The 18,725-nt window shown below is 47.9% G+C and overlaps 1 protein-coding gene, 1 non-coding gene and 1 pseudogene across 3 annotated transcripts in view; 2 read left to right on the top strand and 1 right to left on the bottom strand.

Moving 5' to 3' along the window:
- Positions 1-18,725, top strand: part of ABCC1 (ATP binding cassette subfamily C member 1) — a 192,735-nt gene that overhangs the window by 130,069 nt on the left and 43,941 nt on the right. For both annotated transcript variants that reach the window (XM_017953218.3, XM_021931786.2), the window contains 3 exons: positions 3,280-3,456; positions 6,554-6,721; positions 10,151-10,334. In XM_017953218.3, coding sequence (XP_017808707.2) covers positions 3,280-3,456; positions 6,554-6,721; positions 10,151-10,334 — 529 coding nt within the window. The remainder of the gene's footprint in view (positions 1-3,279; positions 3,457-6,553; positions 6,722-10,150; positions 10,335-18,725) is intronic.
- On the bottom strand, positions 13,796-14,658 carry LOC116271313 (annotated as a pseudogene).
- Positions 18,155-18,291, top strand: LOC116271369. Its single transcript, XR_004179931.1, has one exon. It is a non-coding gene; the product is annotated as a small nucleolar RNA SNORA2/SNORA34 family (small nucleolar RNA).

Raw genomic sequence — 18,725 nt, 5'->3', positions numbered from 1 at the left:
CATGAAGGCTCGCTGGTATGCGGCCTGCCTCCTTCCTTTGCATCTCTGCCTGTCACTGAGTGTCTCTTGGTCTCTTTGGGTCTTTTTGGATTGTTCTTTATCTTTATGGATCTCTCTGGGTATCTCTTCTTATAAATGTAACAAAACAAAAATATGTGGTTGGAATATTTTCTTAGAACATTTTTTAAAGGGAACAGTTTAAATTTTTAGTGTTTGTTGAATTCTTAATAGGGGGCTAAAAGAAGACTGCAGTTTTACTGCTTTTAAATACACGGTGTACTTTGAAGTAAGTTGAAATTCCCCAAGAGTGAGCTTAAGAGGCGGCTTTACCAGTAAGTCCCACTGGCAATCAACAGTCTTCAGTTTGCATTTAGTTAACTCTGCATGAAGGCCTTTTCCTAGTGTAACAATACATCCCTGGAAGTTTTGCTACCAGCATTTCCAGGAGTGTGGTCTGCAGCCAGCTCACCTTGCAGGACGTTTGGGGGAGAAAGAACCCCAGACTCAAACGAGCATGGGAAATAATAAATACTCCGACCCCCTCCCTCTTATAATAAACGTTAGCAAATTAAGGCTCTGACAAGTCCTGCAGTGAGAAAAAATCTATTAACTGTGTAACCTCATGTGTCCCAGGTGTACTTGCCTGCACCTCTTTAGTGTGTGTGCAGCTGCACATTTATCTCTTGGAATCTGCCTTTGGGAATGTCAAGTTTATGATGTTTGTTGTGGTGGTGGTGTTTTGTTTTGTTTTTGTTTTTGTTTTTTTGAGACAGTTTTGTTTTGTTGCCCAGGCCGGATGCAGTGGTGTGATCTTGGCTAGCTGCAACCTCTGCCTCCTAGGTTCAACCGATTCTCCTGCCTTGGCCTCCTGAGTAGCTGGGATTATAGGCAGGCGCCATTACCGTGCCCAGCTAACTTTTGTACTTTTAGTAGATATGGGGTTTTACCATGTCGGCCTGGGTAGTCTAGGGCTGCTGACCTCAGGTGATCTGCCCATCTAGGCTTCCCAAAGTGCTGGGATTACAGGCGTGAGCCACTGCTCCTGGCCTAGTTTATGACATTGTTTTTATTTCCGAGCAAAACCCTTTCTTCGTTGATTATACAATGCCTTTGAAAAGTATACATTGTGATTGGGTCCAAACTAATGACCTTTAACTGTTGTTTTAAGAAATGTTTTATCATTACTTTCAAGTCCATGCCATAAAATAAGATTAATGAACCGTGAGAGCTAGATTAATGGAAGAAAATTCCAAATCTTGGTGGGATCCACATTGCTTTCTCCAGGTTTCTGCTATCCTGGCACTATTATCATTTCAGGCCAGATGATTATTTATTATTGGTTGTTTTACCCAAGTAAGGGGAGTGCTAGAAATATGTATAAAATATTTATCTTTTCCCAAATGTTTTAGTCGGTGTGGTTTGTGTATATTATGTCTGAATTTTCTGTGGGTTCTATGGTAAGGCACCTCCGTTGACATTTTAGCTTCTTAAAAGTTAGGATATTCAAGTCAGCAGGTTAATTATTTGAGAATTTAGAGTAAGAATGAGGGCAGCTGGGATCCGCTGTCAGCTTTGCCCTCTCTAGAATTCCCTTATTCAAGAATCTTCTGGCTGGGCGTGGTGGCTCACACCTGTAATCCCAGCACTTTGGGAGGCTGAAGCAAGTTGATCACCTGAGGTCAGGAGTTTGAGACCAGCCTAACCAGCATGGCGAAACCCCATCTCTACTAAAAATACAAAAATTAGTGGGCCTGGTGGTGTGTGCCTTTAGTCCCAGCTCCTCAGGAGGCTGAGGAAGGAGAATCCCTTGAGCCCAGAGGCGGAGATTGCAGTGAGCTGAGATCTTGCCACTGTATTCCAGCCTGGGTGACAGCAAAGCTTCGTTTCAAAAAAAAAAAAAAAAAAATTCTTCAGGGGCTGCCCGTTGCCCCTCCAATAAAACCCATGCTCCTCACCATCAATAGGCCCCCTTGCTGTCCCTGGCGTGTTTTCTGCCAGTCGTTCCCTCATAGGATTGATCGATGTTCCTGTCACACTAGACTTTCTGCTCCTTGAATGTGCCAAGTACTTTTCACCTCCAGGCCTTCGCATGTCCTGTTCCCTCGGACTTGAATGCTCTTCGCTCTTCTCCTTATGAAACGGACTCATTCTTCACTTTTTGGTTCTTGTCTAAACATATGTTTGAGTCGGGCATGATGGCTCATGCCTATAATGCCAGCACTTCCGGAGGCCGAGGCAGGAGGATCGCTTGAGGCCAGGAGTTCGGGACCAGGCTCAGCAACATGGAGAGATTTTGTTTCTACAAGCATAATAGAGAGAATGTTTTTTAACTACCCCAGCATTTTCATTAGCAAAATACACAAAACAAATATCCTTACTCTAGCCTTTATTCTCATGCTATTTGTGATACCTGACATTATATGGAAATAAAAGTAAACCTTTGAAATGGATACTTTGATATAGGAGTCTTTGCTTCACTTTTTAGCAAGGATGTTTCCTCGAGGATCCTTCCCAGATGTCCCACACTAGGTCAGTCTTTTATTTTTAATTTTTTTGAGACAGAGTCTTGCTCTGTGGTCCAAGCTGGAGTGCAGTGGCACGGTGCAGTCTCACCTCATGGTACCTCCATGTCCTGGGCTCAGGTGATCCTCCTACCTCAGCCTCCCAAGTAGCTGGGACTACAGATGCACAGCACCATTGCCTGGCTAGTTTTTCTCTCTTTTTTTTTTTTTTTTTTTTTTTTAAGAGATAGGGTTTCTCTGTGTTACCCAGGCTGGCTTTGAACTCCTGACCTCAAGCAGTTTGCCTGCCTTGGCCTCCCAAAGTGCTGAGATTACAGGCATGAGCCACTGTGCCTAGTCAAGTCAGACTTCTAAAAATTGTCATATATCTTTTTCTCTTAGCATCCACCGTAACTGTAATCAAGTAGCTTTTGGCCATGTCAGGGGCTTCCACTCTTTGGAAGCGGGGGTTTTGATCGCCGCTGTAGGCATTGAGTTAATAGCTAGCTACTAAATAAATAACTGTAATCTTATCAACGAGGATACCAGCTCTTTCACTCCTGATGTTGGAGTCAGCGATTCACCTGGTATGGGTTTTGATCCCAGCCCTGGCATCTGTTGTCCTTCGTGACTCAGTTTCTCTCTTGCCAAAGCAATAGGTGTGATGAAAATAACTTGTGAAGTGAGGCCCTCGTAGCAGGTGGTTGGGCCAGCTGCTGTCTTGTTGATCAGATCTGTCTGTGTGTCTGTCTCACCTCCTTCTCCATTTGCCACTTAGGGCTCGGTGGCCTATGTGCCGCAGCAGGCCTGGATTCAGAATGATTCTCTCCAAGAAAACATCCTTTTTGGATGTCAGCTGGAGGAACCGTATTACAGGTCCGTGATACAGGCCTGTGCCCTCCTCCCAGACCTGGAAATCCTGCCCAGCGGGGATCGGACAGAGATTGGCGAGAAGGTCAGTATGGTTTTGATGTTGGCCCCGGATGAGTCAGCTGTTGCTGCCTAACAAACGCTCTCACACTCTCAGTGGTCTGTGAGTCTACGGCAGTCAGCTGACCCAGCGGGGCTCAACTGGGTGGCTCTGCTGAACTCTGCAGGCTGGCGGGGCTCAGCTGGGTGGCTCTGCTGAACTCTGCAGGCCAGCTGAGCTTGGGTCCAGGCTGTGGGTGTGGCTCAGGTCTCCCTTACAGAGCTGCTTGCTGGGGACTGGGGTGAGGGCTCAGCAGCTTTCCAAAGGGAGGCTCTTTTCATAGTGGCAGCAGAGGCCCAAGATAGGCCCCCAAAAAAGCGTACAGTGTCCGTTAAAGTACGCTGTCCTTTCCACTCACAAGCAAGTCACTTGGCCAAGCTTGAAGGGAAGGGACGAAGGGAAGGGACCAGGAAGGAAGTACAGTCTACCTTTGTGGTCACATGACTGCAGAATCGCATGACAGAGGGCATGCTGTTGAGGGGAGTGGTCAATGATTCAGATGTTCACAGTCCCTGTCAAGACAGCCGTAATACTGAAAATAGCACAATAGCTAACACTTACTGAGCATTTCCTCACTCTTTTCTTTATTTCTTTTCTTTTCTCTTTTCTTTTCTTTTTTGAGATGGAGTCTCACTCTGTTGCCCAGGCTGGAGTGCAGTGGCACACTCTCTGCTCACTGCAACCTCTGCCTCCCAGGTTCAAGCGATCCTCCTGCCTCAGCCTCCTGAGTAGCTGGAATTACAGGTGCACATCACCACACTTGGCTAATTTTTGTATTTTTAGTAGAGGCAGGGTTTTACTATGTTGCCAGACTGGTCTCGAACTCCTGACCTTAAGTGATCTGCCAGCCTCAGCCTCTTGAAGTTCTTTTTTTTAATTTTTTTTTATTTTGAGATGGAGTTTCTCTCTGTCACCCAGGCTAGAGTGTAGTGGCACAATCTTGGCTCACTGCAACCTCTGCCTCCCGGGTTCAAGTGATTCTCCTGCCTCAGCCTCTTGAGTAGCTGGGACTACAGGCCCCTGCCACCACACCCAGCTAATTTCTGTATTTTTAGTAGAGGTGGGATTTCACCGTGTTGGCCATGCCGATCGTGAACTCCTGGCCTCAGGTGATCTGCCCGCCTCTGCCTCAAAGTACTGGCATTACAGATGTTAGCCACCTCGCCCGGCCTATAACTTGAGTATTTTCTGTATGCCAGGAACTATGCTAAACATTTTACACATAATTATTCCTCACAGCAAACCTATGGGTAGAATTTGTTGTTATACCTAGGTAATCATTGAGGAAAAAGAGGCACAGAGAGGTCAAGTGAGTTGCCTGAGGCCACACAGCCACAGAACTGCAGAGAGCATGGTTCCTGGGTTCATGTTCTTACCTGCTCATTTTGTCATCTCTAAAAGGGCCATTCTCTGTGCCTCTCATCACTGCAGACTCTCCCTCCCCCTGTGCTCCAGCCCCCAGGTTTTCCTGCTGTTCCTCAGCAATCCCCAGCTCCTGCCCACCTCCACAGCTTGGTCTGAGCCTTCCAGGCCTGGGGTGCCCTCCCCTGCTGCTTGTCTGACCACTTTGCTCTCGCGCCCCATGGTGGTCGTCTGGTGTATCCCCTTTTGTATCCCCTTTTGGAAGACCAAGAGTGCAAAATGCTGGCCCATTTCTGTTTTTATTTACAAGCCAGGGGCTCTGTTGGTTTTCTTACTTGGTGAATGATGTTTAAAAATTGAGGTAAGTCTGCAGGTCCTTGGAAATAAAAAACAAATTATTGACCGGGCACGGTAGCTCACGCCTATAATCCCAGCAGTTTGGGAGACCAAGGTGGGAGGATTGCCTGAGGTCAGGAGTTTGAGTCCAGCCTGGGCAACATGGTGAAAACCCATCTCTACAACAAATACAAAAGTTGCCAGGCGTGGTCCTGTGCGCCTGTGGTCCCAGCCACTCAGGGCTAAGGTGAGAGGATTGTTTGAACCTGGGAGGTGGAGATTACAGTGAGCCGAGATGGTGCCACTGCACTCCATCCTGGGCGACAGAGCGAGTTTCTGTCTCAAAAAACAAATAGAAGGCACCGGGCTGCCAGGGCCCCACCTCAGTGCCTGGGAGCCAGGGCAGGCATCTCAGGAGGGGCTGGGCAGTAACCTGTGATTTCCAGCCAAAGAGGGAAATGACGTTGGCTTATCTGTCATGGTGGGAGCTGGCGCTGCTGCTGGTCCATGCATTGTCCTTCCTTCTGGTGACTGGGACGTGGGCTAGATTTCAGCGTCCCCAGGCTGGAGCCTTGCTTCACCTATATGTGGCTTTGCCGGACAGTGACAGATCCAGGGTAAGCTGGCAAACACGGCACCTGTCACCAACAGCAGCAGTAGCATTAATATGCCCATGTCTACCAGCGCCTTCCATGAGACTAAGAAATCAGGGCCTTCCCACTGGCCAACATGATTTGGTGCTGTCAGCCAGCCTTCGCTGAGCGCTTGCTGTGTGCCAGTGCCCTGCTCAGCACCTCACGGGAGACTCAAGTTTCCTCTTTTGCCCAGTTTACAAGTGGGGCTAAACCCTGTGCCTGTGATCCCATCCTTGGTGGCGGTGGAGCTGGGGCCTGGCTCCAGGTTTGTGCAGGCGGCATGACCTCATGCCTTCAGCCTCAAACTCAGAGAAGAGGAGGCGGGTGCAGCTCTGCAGGGGCCTCCACCCTGGGCCTGCTGTGTCCTGAGCAGGCTCTATGCTTTTCTTTCTTTTTTAAAGAGACAGGGTCTCATTCTGTCGCCCAGGCTGGGGTACAGTGGCCCAGCCATAGCTCCTTGCAGCCTCGAACTCCTGGACTCAAGCCATCTTCCCACTCAGACTCCTGAATAGCTGGAACTACAGGCGCACACCACCAGGCTTGGCTAATTTTTTCTTTTTTTTTTTTTTGTTTTGTAGAGACAGGGTCTCCCTATGTTGCTCAGGCTGGTCTCAAACCCCTGGCCTCAAGCAATCCTTCCGCCTCAGCCTCCCAAAGTTCTGGGATCACACCACACTCAGCCTGCTTCTGCATTTCTTGAGTCTCAAGGTTTCCCAGGAAACCCATTCTTGTGCCATGTCTCTCCCCAGGGCGTGAACCTGTCTGGGGGCCAGAAGCAACGCGTGAGCCTGGCCCGGGCCGTGTACTGCAACGCTGACATTTACCTCTTCGATGATCCCCTCTCAGCAGTGGATGCCCACGTGGGAAAACATATCTTTGAAAATGTGATTGGCCCCAAGGGGATGCTGAAGAACAAGGTGCCTGCTGGTGGGGCGGGGCTTGGCGTCGGGCTGTCTCGCCCTTTGGTTAAGTCAGAACGTGTCCCCTTTAGGAGTCCTTTACTTTCTCTGGCTTTCTTTGTGTTTAATTGGACTTTAAAGAACACATTTCTCATGCTTCTCTTGGAAGCCTTCCTAAGACAGCCGTCTTGTACTTGTCTTTATAGGGATAAATCTTCCACACAGAGTTAAATTCATTGCCTTTGAACGGCCAAGGGAGGCCCTTCTTCCTGATTAAGTCCCAGGGCTGGCTTCTCAGCCGGGAAATCCCACCCCAAGACATTACCTGTGACCCAGCAGGCTATGTTTTCTTACTTGCAGAGGTGGCTGTGGGTGGAGGGGTTGGAAAATTGCCACAACATCTTAACATGATAGGAAATAGTTCCTATGTTCTTTTTATAGGGCAGTTGTGGTAATGGGTGCACACTGGCTCTTTTTTTTCTTCCCCTGATTTTATTTTACTATTTTTTATTTTTTTATTTTTTTTGAGGGGGAGTTTCGTTCTTGTTGCCCAGGCTGGAGTGCAATGAAGTGATCTCGGCTCACCGCAACCTCCACCTCCAGGGTTCAAGCAATTCTCCTGCTTTGGCCTCCCTAGTAGGTGGAATTACAGGTGTGCACCACCACGCCTGGCTAACTTTTTGTATTTTTAGTAGAGTCGGGGTTTTACCATGTTGACCAGGCTGGTCTCAAACTCCTGATCTCAAGTGATCCGCCTGCCTCGGCCTCCCAAAGTGCTGGGATTACAGGCATGAGCCACCAGGCCCAGCTGTTTCCCCTGATTTTAAAACTAACTCATCCCCATGGGTGGGATATAGATTAAGAAAAACATGAAAAAGAAAGATGGAAGCAGTTACATACATTCCACTGGTTAGAGATTTTGTATTTCTTTCAAGTCTTTTTGCTCTGTGTATAAACTTTCTAAATAGGGTTATCTCGTTACACATATATATACAAGAAGCATCGTGCTATGTGACCTCTTGTAAGCATTCCCATACATACCACTAACATTCTGTGCAAACGTATTTTAAAGTAGTAAAAAACATTTTTGAAAATTACTAATACATGCCCATGGTAACAAAATTGAAAAGTACAAGAATATGGATATATTCTTACAATATATGTGTGTGTGTGTGTGTGTGTGTGTGTGTGTGTGTGTGTATAAAGTAAATAAAGCTGGGCACAGTGAGTAATCCCAACACTTTTGGAGGCCTGGACCAGTGGATGACCTGAGGTCAGGAGTTCGAGACCAGCCTGGCCAACATGGTGAAACCCTGTCTCTACTAAAAATACAAAAATCAGCCAGGCATGGTGGTGCATGCCTGTAATCCCAGCTACTTGGGAAGCTGAGGCAGGAGAATCTCTTGAACCCGGGAGGTGGATGTTGCAGTGATCTGAGATTGCGCCGCTGCACTCTAGCCTGGGCAACAGAGTGAGACCCCGTCTCAGAAAATATATATAAATAAAGTAAATAAAGTAGTCCCTCTTCATCCTGCATCCCTAATCTTTAATTCTTCTCTTAGACAGCAAGGGTTAGCAAATCTGGCCCACCGCCTGCTTTTTGTATGGCTCTTGAGCTAGAATGATGTGTGTATTTTTAAATAGAAGAAATCTAAACAGGAAGAATATTTTGTGACATTTGAAAATCGTATTAAATTTAAATATCAGTGTCCATAAATAAAACTTTATTGGAACATGGCCAATGTATTGTTTTCTTTTCTTTCTTTTTTTTTTTTTCTGGAGACAGGGTTTTGCTCTGTTGTCCAGGCTGGCATGCAGTGCCACAAGCATGGCATGGCAGCCTCCAACTCCTGGGCTGAAGCAATCCCCTTCTGCCTTCTGAGTAGCTCCTGGGACTACAGGCACGCACCACCGTGGCTGGCTGATTGATTTTTATTTTTATATTTTTTTGTGGAGACACATCTCACTATGTTTCCCAGGCTGGTTTCAAACTCTTGGCCTCAAGGGATCCTCCCGTTTTGGCCTCCCAGAGTGCTGGGATTACAGGTCTGAGTCACCACACGTGTCCTGTTGTTTAAAGTGTCATCTGCGGCTACTGGAACCCAGCAGAGCTGAGTTGGTGGTGTGGCAACTGTAAGATCCATAAAGCTGAACAGATTGACTGTTCGCTGTTTAAGGAAACATATGCTAACTTTTATTAACAGTTTGATGAATGTCTTCCCAAACTTTCAGATCTGCAGATCAAATGTATTCATGTGCATACTTTGTAGTGGTTTCGGGGGTAGCTAACAGCGGGAGTTGTTTGAGAAAAAAATTAAGCCAGGGCCGGGCACAGTGGCTCATGCCTGTAATCCAAGGCGGGTGGATTGCTTGAGCTCAGCAGTTCAAGATAAGTCTGGGCAACACGATGAGACCCCTGTCTCGACAAAAAATACAAAAGTTAGCTGGGCGTGGTGGCACCTATCTGTGGTCCCAGATACTTGGGAGGCTGAGGCAGGAGAATTGCTTGAACCCAGGAAGTACAGGTTGCAGTGAGCTGAGATTGCACCACTGTACTCCAGCCTGGGTGACAGAGAGAGACCGTATGTCAAAAAAAAAAAAAGAAGAAGAAGAAAAGAATTAAGCCATTGGGCCGCGTGCAGTGGCTCGCGCCTATAATCCTAGCACTTTGGGAGGCCGAGATGGGTGGATTGCGTGAGCTCAGGAATTTGAGACCAGCCTGGGCAACGTGGTGAAACCCCATCTCTACTAAAATGCAAAACAAATCAGCCAGGTATCATGGTGGGTGCCTGTAATCCCAGCTACATGGGAGGCTAAGGCATGGGAATTGCTTGAACCCAGGAGGCGGAGGTTGCATTGAGCCGAGACCATGCCACTGCACTCCAGCCTGGGCAACAAACTGAAACTCTGTCTCAAAAAAAAAAAAAAAAAATTCAAACCATTGCATACAAACTGTTTTGCAGCGGCACCATCCTTTTATTCCTTAACACACTTGTATGGTTCCCTCCCTATCTGTTGTCATTCAGGTTTTTGTTAAAAAAATAACCTTCCCTATCGCCTTTGTTAAAATTGTAAAACCCGCACACTTGGTCCACCCGTTCCCCTTTTTTGCTGCGTTTTCGCCATTCAGCAAGCACTATTTTACTAGTGTTCGTTTCTCCTCCAGCCCTGGAATCTGGGGCAGCGGTCTTTGTTTCCTGCCACCTCCCCAGCTTTTAGCTCAGCACCTGCGGCGTGGCAGGCCCTTTGCACATGCACGTTAAAGGACGGTGTGCACGGGTTCAGCTGCTCCTGGATGCTGTTATCGCAGGTGCATGTCCCACCTGCAGACCTGAGTTCTGCCCGCCAGGTGTTTGTTGGCTCCTTCCTCCTTTAGTCTTCACTCTACCAAGCCAGGCAGTCTTGCACGTGTGCACTGATGTGGCCGGGTGTCCCCTTTGCCCACAGACGCGGATCTTGGTCACGCACAGCATGAGCTACTTGCCGCAGGTGGACGTCATCATCGTCATGAGCGGCGGCAAGATCTCTGAGATGGGCTCCTACCAGGAGCTGCTGGCCCGAGACGGCGCCTTTGCTGAGTTCCTGCGTACCTATGCCAGTGCAGAGCAGGAGCAGGACCCAGAGGACAACGGTAGGGGCAACCTCAGGGTTCCTCCCTCTCGGGGTGTCTGGCGCCTTGAAGGGCCACGCTGGCCTCTTTGAGGTTGCCACCAGCCACCCGGGGAAGGTGGCTCATCAGGGTATGAGGGTGGGAGCTGGATAGAGCGCCCTAAAGTACCAACTTGGAAAACCATCTTAGTCCCTGCAGCGCTGAATTGGGAGGGAGTCTCCGTGCTTTACGGCCAGGGGATGGGAGCACCAGGCTTCAGCTTAGCTGACCTCAGCGCAGGATCCACCGCCTTCCTGGAGCATGACCTTGGGCCTGATGAGTTTCAGGGTCCTTATGGCAAAAATGGGAATGATGGTAATTAAAGTCCTGGCTCTCACGGCTGAGAGGAACTGAGGACACATGTGACACAAGAGATGTGACGGTTGTGAAGTGAAGCACGGAGTTAAGCTGGCAGGCTTGGGTTGGTGACGTCTGGGTTCAGTGCCCGGTCGCTCATCTCCCCAGCTGTGTGACCTCAGGCCTGCCCTTCAGATCCATCTGAGCTTCATTTCCCTCCCTCATAAAGCAGTTTAGCAGGGCCAGACATGGTGGTTCCCAACACTTGTAATCCCAATAGTTAGAGAGACTGAGACAAGAGGATCGCTCCAGCCCAGGAGTTTGAGACCATCCTCCGTAGCATGGCGAAACCTCATCTCTACAAAAAATACAAAAAATTTGCCAGGCGCAGTGGCTCACGCCTGTAATCTCAGCACTTCGGGAGGCCAAGGTGGGTGGATCACTTGAGGCCAGGAGTTCAAGACCAGCCTGGCCAACATACTGAAACCCCAACTCTACAAAAAAAAAAAAAAGGTTTCAGATACTATTAAGTGCTATGAAGGGGAAAAAAAAATAAAAGACAGTGCCATGGGCTGAGGAGTGATGGGTGTCCTTGTGGCAATTCAGGCAGGGGATAGAGGAAACACCCTCTGGGGAGGTTGCATCGGCGTGGGAGGGAGCCAGCAGGGAGAAGATCTGGGAACAGCGTTGTGGGCACAGGGAACAGCAAGTGCAAAGGCCTCAGGACCAGCAGGAGCTCAGTTTGTTTAACAAACAGAAAGGCTGGTGTGGCCAGACCATGGTGTGCCGGGACATGGGGGCAGGAGAAGAGGTCAGCACAGTGATCGTCCTGCAGGGCCTTCCAGGTGGGTTTTGGTCTAACTGCCCTGGGAAGCCACTGAATGTCAGAGAGGCAAAGTGACTAGCCCCAGGATACACAGCATCTGCTGGCAGGGTCAGTTCTCAAGTTGGTCTCTGAGTTTCTCATCCTCTGCCTGGGGTGGGAGCTCCTTCTCTGCAGGGCCTCGTGGTCTCTAATAAGTGCTTTCTTGAAATATAATTCACACACGTAGGCTGGGCGCAGCGGCTCATGCCTGTAATCGCAGCACTTTAGGAGGCCGACGCAGGTGGATCACCTGAGGTGAGGAGTTCGAGACCAGCCTGGCCAGCATGGAGAAACCCTATCTCTACTAAAAATACAAAAATTAGCCTGGCATGGTAGTGCACGCCTATAGGCCCAGCTACTAGGGTGGCTGAGGCAGGAGAATAGCTTGAACCTGGGAGGCAGAGGTTGCAGTGAGCCAAGATCGTGGCAGTGCACTCCAGCCTGGGTGACAGAGCAAGACTTAGTCTCAAAAACAAAAACAAAACCAAAAACAAAAAACCAAAAAGCAAAACAAAACAAAAATTCACACAACATACAGTTAACCTAGTTAAATCACACAATCCAACCATCACCATAATCAAGGTTAGAAATTTTTTTAATTACCCCCAGAAGAAACCCCAATCCATCAGCCATGACTCCCTATTTTCCCCAGCATCCCCCAAGCCCTAGGCAACCACTAATCTACCTTCTGTCTCTAGATTTGCTTATTCTGGACATTTCATATAAATGGCATCACAATAGGTGGAATGTTGTGACTGGCGGCTTTGACACTTAGCGTGATGTTTTCAAGGTTCAACTGTGTTGTAGCTTCATTTCCTTTTATTGCGGAATAATATGCCATTGTGCAGATAGACCACACACTGTGTTGATCTGTTCACTGGTTGATGGACATTCGGGTTACTTCCATTTCCTGACCCTTATGAATACTGCTGTCATGAGCCCTGGTGATTTTTAAAGGAAAAGTTGGTGGCCAGGCGTGGTGGCTTGTGCCTGTAAATCCCAGCACTTTGGGACGCCAAGGCGGATGGATCACTTGAGGTCAGGAGTTCAAGATCAGCCTGGCCAACATGGTAAAACCTCATCTCTACTAAAAATACAAAAATTATCTGGGATGGTGGTGCACACTTGTAGTCCTGGCTATTCGGAAGGCTGAGGTCAGGGAATGGCTTGAACCTGGGTGTTGGAGGCTGCTATGAGCCTAGATCATGCCACTGCACTCCATCGGGCCTAGGTAACAGAACAAGACCATCGCTCAAAAAAACAGTTGGATTTTTGTTTCTTGCCAGTGTGTGATAGCTGACATTCCCTTCAGCTTTTAAATTCTCTGATAAGAATGAATTTCCACGTGTTCATTCCCTTGTGGTTGGGAAGTTGTGTCTTGAGTCTAGCCTGTTTCTTCTTGCTGCAGAATCCCCCTTCGTCTATCTCCTAGCCGGAGCAATGGGTTGTGGCAACTTCTTGGTGACTTTTTCATTGACCTGCCTGGCAGGCTACTTTTAGGTGAAAATACCCTTTGTGCTTTCTAATTGAAAATGTATGGGTTTAGCTGAATCTTTTGCCCAGTGTGAGATCTCTCTCTCTCCCCTTCCATCCAGGTGAGCAAAAAATGTCCTTAAACTCTGTTGGCCCCAGATAGTTTCCGGCCCCCACTTCCTTTCCCAGCTGCTAGAGTGTCCAAGCAGTGTATACAGAACATGGGAGGCTGCCAGTGGCCTTATGATTTTTTGTGCACGTCAGCACTTAATTTGGCGACGCAAATGCCGCCCACCACCCTGGCACCTGGTTTGACCTCATTTCCCCAGTTTGACCTCCCCACCTCCTACCTTCGAGGATACATAGAAGTCCTTGGCAGTGGGTCTTAAATCAGACTGGGGCACTCCCCACCACCACCACCCACCCTTTTCCATTGCTCCGGAGGGTCCCTGGCTATAAAGTCTTGACATCAGGGAGCCTTAGCCAACTTGAAGCACCAGTGAGTGACCTTGGGTTTGTTTAAACCACATTTTTGGCTCTTCCTAAAGGAGAACTTCTTTCCTTGTTGGGTTAATCAGCTCTTTTTTTAGAACACCCACTCTGAAGGAGGGGTGAGTGTTGGTGTTTGGTTTGGGAGGGTCCTTGAGGGGGGATGGACAGGACCAAGGCTTGTGACTGGGGCGATACCGACCTCTCTCCTGGGATACTCAGTTTACTGTTTTCTAAGGTATATCTTTTTTACTGTTTCTCGCTCGCTCCCTTTTTTTTTTTTTTTTAACTTTTTAATGGCATTCCTTTTATTACTTATTTATTCCCATGCCATAAGCTTTTATTTATTCCATTTCTTCTGGGATATATTTTTCTTCCGTGCAGCCTCTCCTTCCGATTTAGCAACAGTTTGTTCCCTTTCAGGCAGCATCATCTGGGTGTGGCAGGGTGAGCTCACGTATGGGTGAATCCAACCGACGCTGAGGTCTGTAGGTCCAGCGGCGCATCTTAGGTGCTTTGTTCAGTTGGATATGCTGAAAGACCAGAGAATCTGCATCTCAACCCTTAAGTTCAGTGTGACTGTATTTTTAAGCATGTGCAGCAAAAATTGAGCACTCTTTTTGGGCTACCGACCTCGTGGCCAGCCCCACTCCTTGGCCTGGGCACACCTGCCACCTCCACCATTGTAACGTCAAACTGGTACACGTTGTTTCTGTAAAGTGGCATCTTTTTGATATTTCATAGCTTTTTGTATATGCATGCCCTTGATAGCCTGGGCAATTTCAGGAGTTTTTTTTTTTTTTTTTTTGAGACAGAGTCTCACTCTGTTGCCCAGGCTGGAGTGCAGTGGCATGATCTTGGCTCACTGCAAACTCCGCCTCCTGGGTTCAAGAAATTCTTGTGCCTCAGCTTCTCGAGTAGCTGAAATTACAGGCATATGCCACCATGCCTGGTTAATTTTTGTGTTTTTACTGGAGACAGGGTTTCATCATGTTGGCCAGGCTGGTCTCCAACTCCTGGCCTCAAGGGATCCTCCTGCCTCAGCCTCCCAAAATGTTGGGATTATAGGCATGAGCCACCATGTCCGGTCTCACAAGTGTTCTTAAAGTGAATACGAAGATTTGAACCTCTTAATTTTCGTGGTTCTGTGGGGTTTTCTGGATCGAGTGAATAGTGAACCATTTTCACATATTACCTCAAGCCACTTAAGGGAAAAAAATTGTAAGGGATTTAAAAAAACGGCTCATTAACCTTCATAGCTGGAAGGTAAAACTCATCTTTGTGACTCTCATTTCTTTCTTAGGAACCTAATACCTAGAGCGGTGGTTTTCCATGGGGGGCAAATTGCCCCCACCGTGCCCCCAATCCTGAGGACAATTGGCAGTGTTTGGAGACGTGTTTGGATGTCACAACTGTAGTGAGGTTTGCCCCTGGCAGGCAACCAGGGTAGAGGCCAGTGATGTCCCTAAACATCCTGTGACACTCAAGACTAATTCCTCCTTACCCTGCCCCCCATGACAGAGAATCCCCTGGCCAGGACATCCAAAGCACCGAGAGCAAGAAGCCCTGTATGCTCTGACTTCACATTGCTGACTTCTTCCCTCGTCCTCTTGGGAGAAGGACCTGTATTCCAACAATGTGGCCATTTTTCTCTTTTAAAAATTTTTATTTATTTATTTATTTATTTATTTATTTATTTATTTATTTATTTTGTAGAAATGGGATATCACTCTGTTGCCCAGGCTGGTCTCGAACTCCTGGGCTCAAGCGATCCTCCCACCTGGACCTCCCAAAATGCTGGAATTATAAGCATGAATCACGGCACCTGGCATGTGGCCATTTTTCAACACCTTGCTTGAACCATCTGTTAACCTCATGGCAAATACTTTTCCCTCTTAAGTATTTACTGAGTTTTTCCTAATGATTATAAAAGCAACGTGTGCTCATCATAGACATTTGTAAACTACAGAAGAGTACAAAGAATCAGGAAAAAGCCGGTCATGGTGGCTCATATCTTTAATGCCACGACTTTGGGAGGCCGGGGTAGGCGGATCACCTAAGGTCCGGAGTTCGAGACCAGCCTGGCCAACATGGTGAAACCCTGTCTCTACTAAAAATACAGAAAGGTTGGGAGGCTGAGGCAGGAGGGTGGCGTGAACCTGAGGGGCGGAGCTTGCAGTGACCCGAGATCACGTCACTGCACTCCAGACTGGGTGACTTCATCTCAAAAAAAACCAGAAAACAAAAATATTAGCTGGGCGTGGTGGCGGGCGCCTATAATCCCGGCTACTCAGGAGGCTGAGTCAGGAGAATCGCTTGAACCCGGGAAGCAGAAGTTACAGTGAGCCAAGATTGTGCCACTGCACTCTAGCCTGGGTAACAGCTAGACGCTGTCTCAAAAAAAAGAAAGAAAGGAAAAAAGTCCCGAAAAAGAACATCCTTCCCCCTCACTACCCAGAAAGGGAGCTCATATTAGCTTTGGCATATTTTCCACCTGTCCTTCCTTCCTAGGCCTTTTCCCTTGACAAGATTGAGAGCATATTGTGAGGTTTTCTCATCTCCTGCCACCTTTGATTTCTTAACAGTGGGCCGTAGGCACCTCCCCAAGTTACAGAAATTGGTTGTCAGCACAGAGCAGCTGCCGAGAGAGTTCATCGTACAGACCCCACATTCCTTCTGGCTGTCCTCAGAGGCCGGATTTCTTCCTCTTTTGAGGATGAAGAGCTTTCTGTGCCGAGGCTAGGGGAGGAGGTTGGTGAGGCAGTCAGTGAATGCCGTTTTTGGTCAAAAATGAGGCGTTGACTATAAAGCTGTGAGTCAGATTCTTCCCTCCGGGGAGGCTGGCCTGCTGGACCTCGCCCAAGCAGAGTTCCAGAACCTTCTTGAGTAAAGGCAGTGTTGGTAGAATAAACAGTGAGAGGGCTGGCAGCAGAATACAGGCAGGACTTAACGTGGGTCAAGGGTAGAAACAGCACCTGGCTTGACAGCATCCGAAAACCAACACCTGCTGGTTGCATGAACTCAGTGACAGTCATTGAATTAAAAGTTTCGTGTGTTTGCTTCAAAAAAAAAAAAAAAGAGAAAGAATTCTTACTACTTTGTAGCATTCTCCACCCTGGCCCCCAGCCTTCATTTCCCTCTTCTTCCCTGCTTTGATTTCTTTGTGGCACTTATTGCTGCCTGGAGTAAATTATGGATCTACTTGTTCGTTTATTGTTGATCTCTTCCTTTGGAATTTAAGATCTCAGGAGTTTGTTTTGTTTTGTTTTGTTTTGGGAGTCTTGCTCTGTCACCCGGGCTGAAATGCAGCGGTGCGATCTCGGCTCACTGCAACCTCCACTTCCCGGGTTCAAGTGATTCTCCTGCCTCAGCCTCCCGGGTAGCTGGAATTACTTGGGAGTAGTAATGTGCGCCACCACGTCCGGCTAATTTTTGTATTTTTAGTAGAGACGGTGTTTTGCCATGTTGGCCAGGCTGGTCTCGAACTCCGAACCTCAAGTGATCCAACCACCTCAACCTCCCAGAGGGCTGGGATTACAGGCATGAGCCATCGCACCTGGCTGCTCTGAGGGGTTTTTGGTTGTCTCTCTATCCCCAGGACTAAGAAAAGAGCCTGACACATAGTTAGACACTCGATAAATGTGTTAAATAATTGAGTGGATGAATCGCACCCTGGCTGTTCAAGGCACGTCCTGCATAAGCAATGGGTAGGCCGGAGGGCTTTGGATGTTTACACAGCAACATAAATACCTCAGACTAGGAGAAAATAGCAGTGGACCCTTCTCAGGTCTACTTTAGAAACCAGCTTTCTCAGTTCTGGCTGTGAGAGGGGCCCCTCTGGCAATGGGAAGTCAGCTCTGCTTCTTGAGTTGGCCATACAATTGTCAGTCTGTCCATCTGTCTGCTGGGTGTGTACAGAGTGCCTGCTGTGTGCCACAAGGCCACCTGGTACGTGAGCCTCTGTGTGGAATGGTGCCCCCCACCTTGAGTTCTGCAGTGTGCATCCTGTGTAACTGCACTTGGCCACCTGCTGTGCCCGGTGCTGGTAATACAGCGATGGATAAGACCCACTTCATGCCCTTGAGAGCTCACAGTCTGATGGGAGAGACAGACACCAAACAATTAAGGGTATCACAGTGCTAAATGCAGTGATGGAGGAGTGCTTGAGGGCCTGGGAAATCCCAGAGAAGAAGCCCCCATCGCAGCCTGGGAGGGTCCAGGATGATATCTGGGCTAAGTCACCTGCTCTTCTCCTCTTGGGTACATGTGCATCTGGCTCTGTGTGGGGCCAGCCCTTGTCATAAGCAATGTCTGTCCTCAAAGGGGTTGAGGACAGACAGTAAGTACCTAGTAAATGTGTGCTAAATGAACCATTTACTGGTGGGAGTAATGGTCCCATGCCACCTCCCAATGTCATTGCCTGGCCTGCCTACTGTTAATACTTTCTTTCCCTCTCCTGCTGTAAAAACAGGTGTGAAGACTGAAGGTTGGTCTGCATTATTTGTTTAGCTCTATTTATGGTTAAACACAGTTATGACTTTGGCCAGGCACAGTGGCTCATGCCTGTATTCCTAGGACTTTGGGAGGCCAAGGCGGGTGTATCAACTGAGGTCAGGAGTTTGAGACCAGCCTGGCCAACACGGCAAAGTCTCGTCTCTCCTAAAAATACAAAAATTATTTGGCCCTGAATCAAGGCCAGCAGTTTGCTGAAGCTGTTGGTTTCAAGCAGGAGCCTAAAGAATTGTCTTTCTGTGGTCTGTTGGCCATTTCATAACTTCGGAAATGTAATGGTCAATTCATTAGAAAGAAACATGAGTCATTTTTCATAGATGTGGGCTAATATTTATTTATAGTCTTAATACTTGGGTTCCAAAATATCTGTAAAATATTTATAATTGTCTCAAGGTTTCTGATTTAACTTGCTTATTAGAATCGTAATACTATTAAATCTAATTATAAACTTAAAAAAAAAAATACAAAAATTAGCCAGGTGTGGTGGCAGGCGCCTGTATCCCAGCTGCTTGGGAGGCTGAGGCTAGAGAACTGCTTGAACCTGGGCAGCCGAGGTTGCAGTGAGCCGAGATCACGCCACTTCACTCCAGCCTGGGCTGAAGAGTGAAACTCCGTCTCCAACAAACAAAAACCCAACACAGTTATGACTTTGGAGAAAGGGGTTGGTCTTCGGCAGTGTGCTTGTCCCAGATCCACCCAGCATGTGTGGGTTGGGGAAACTGAGGCACAAATGGAGC

Source organism: Papio anubis, chromosome 18, assembly GCF_008728515.1.
Source record: "Papio anubis isolate 15944 chromosome 18, Panubis1.0, whole genome shotgun sequence".
Classification (NCBI taxonomy): domain Eukaryota; kingdom Metazoa; phylum Chordata; class Mammalia; order Primates; family Cercopithecidae; genus Papio; species Papio anubis.
This window is presented reverse-complemented; position numbering and strand designations above follow the sequence as displayed.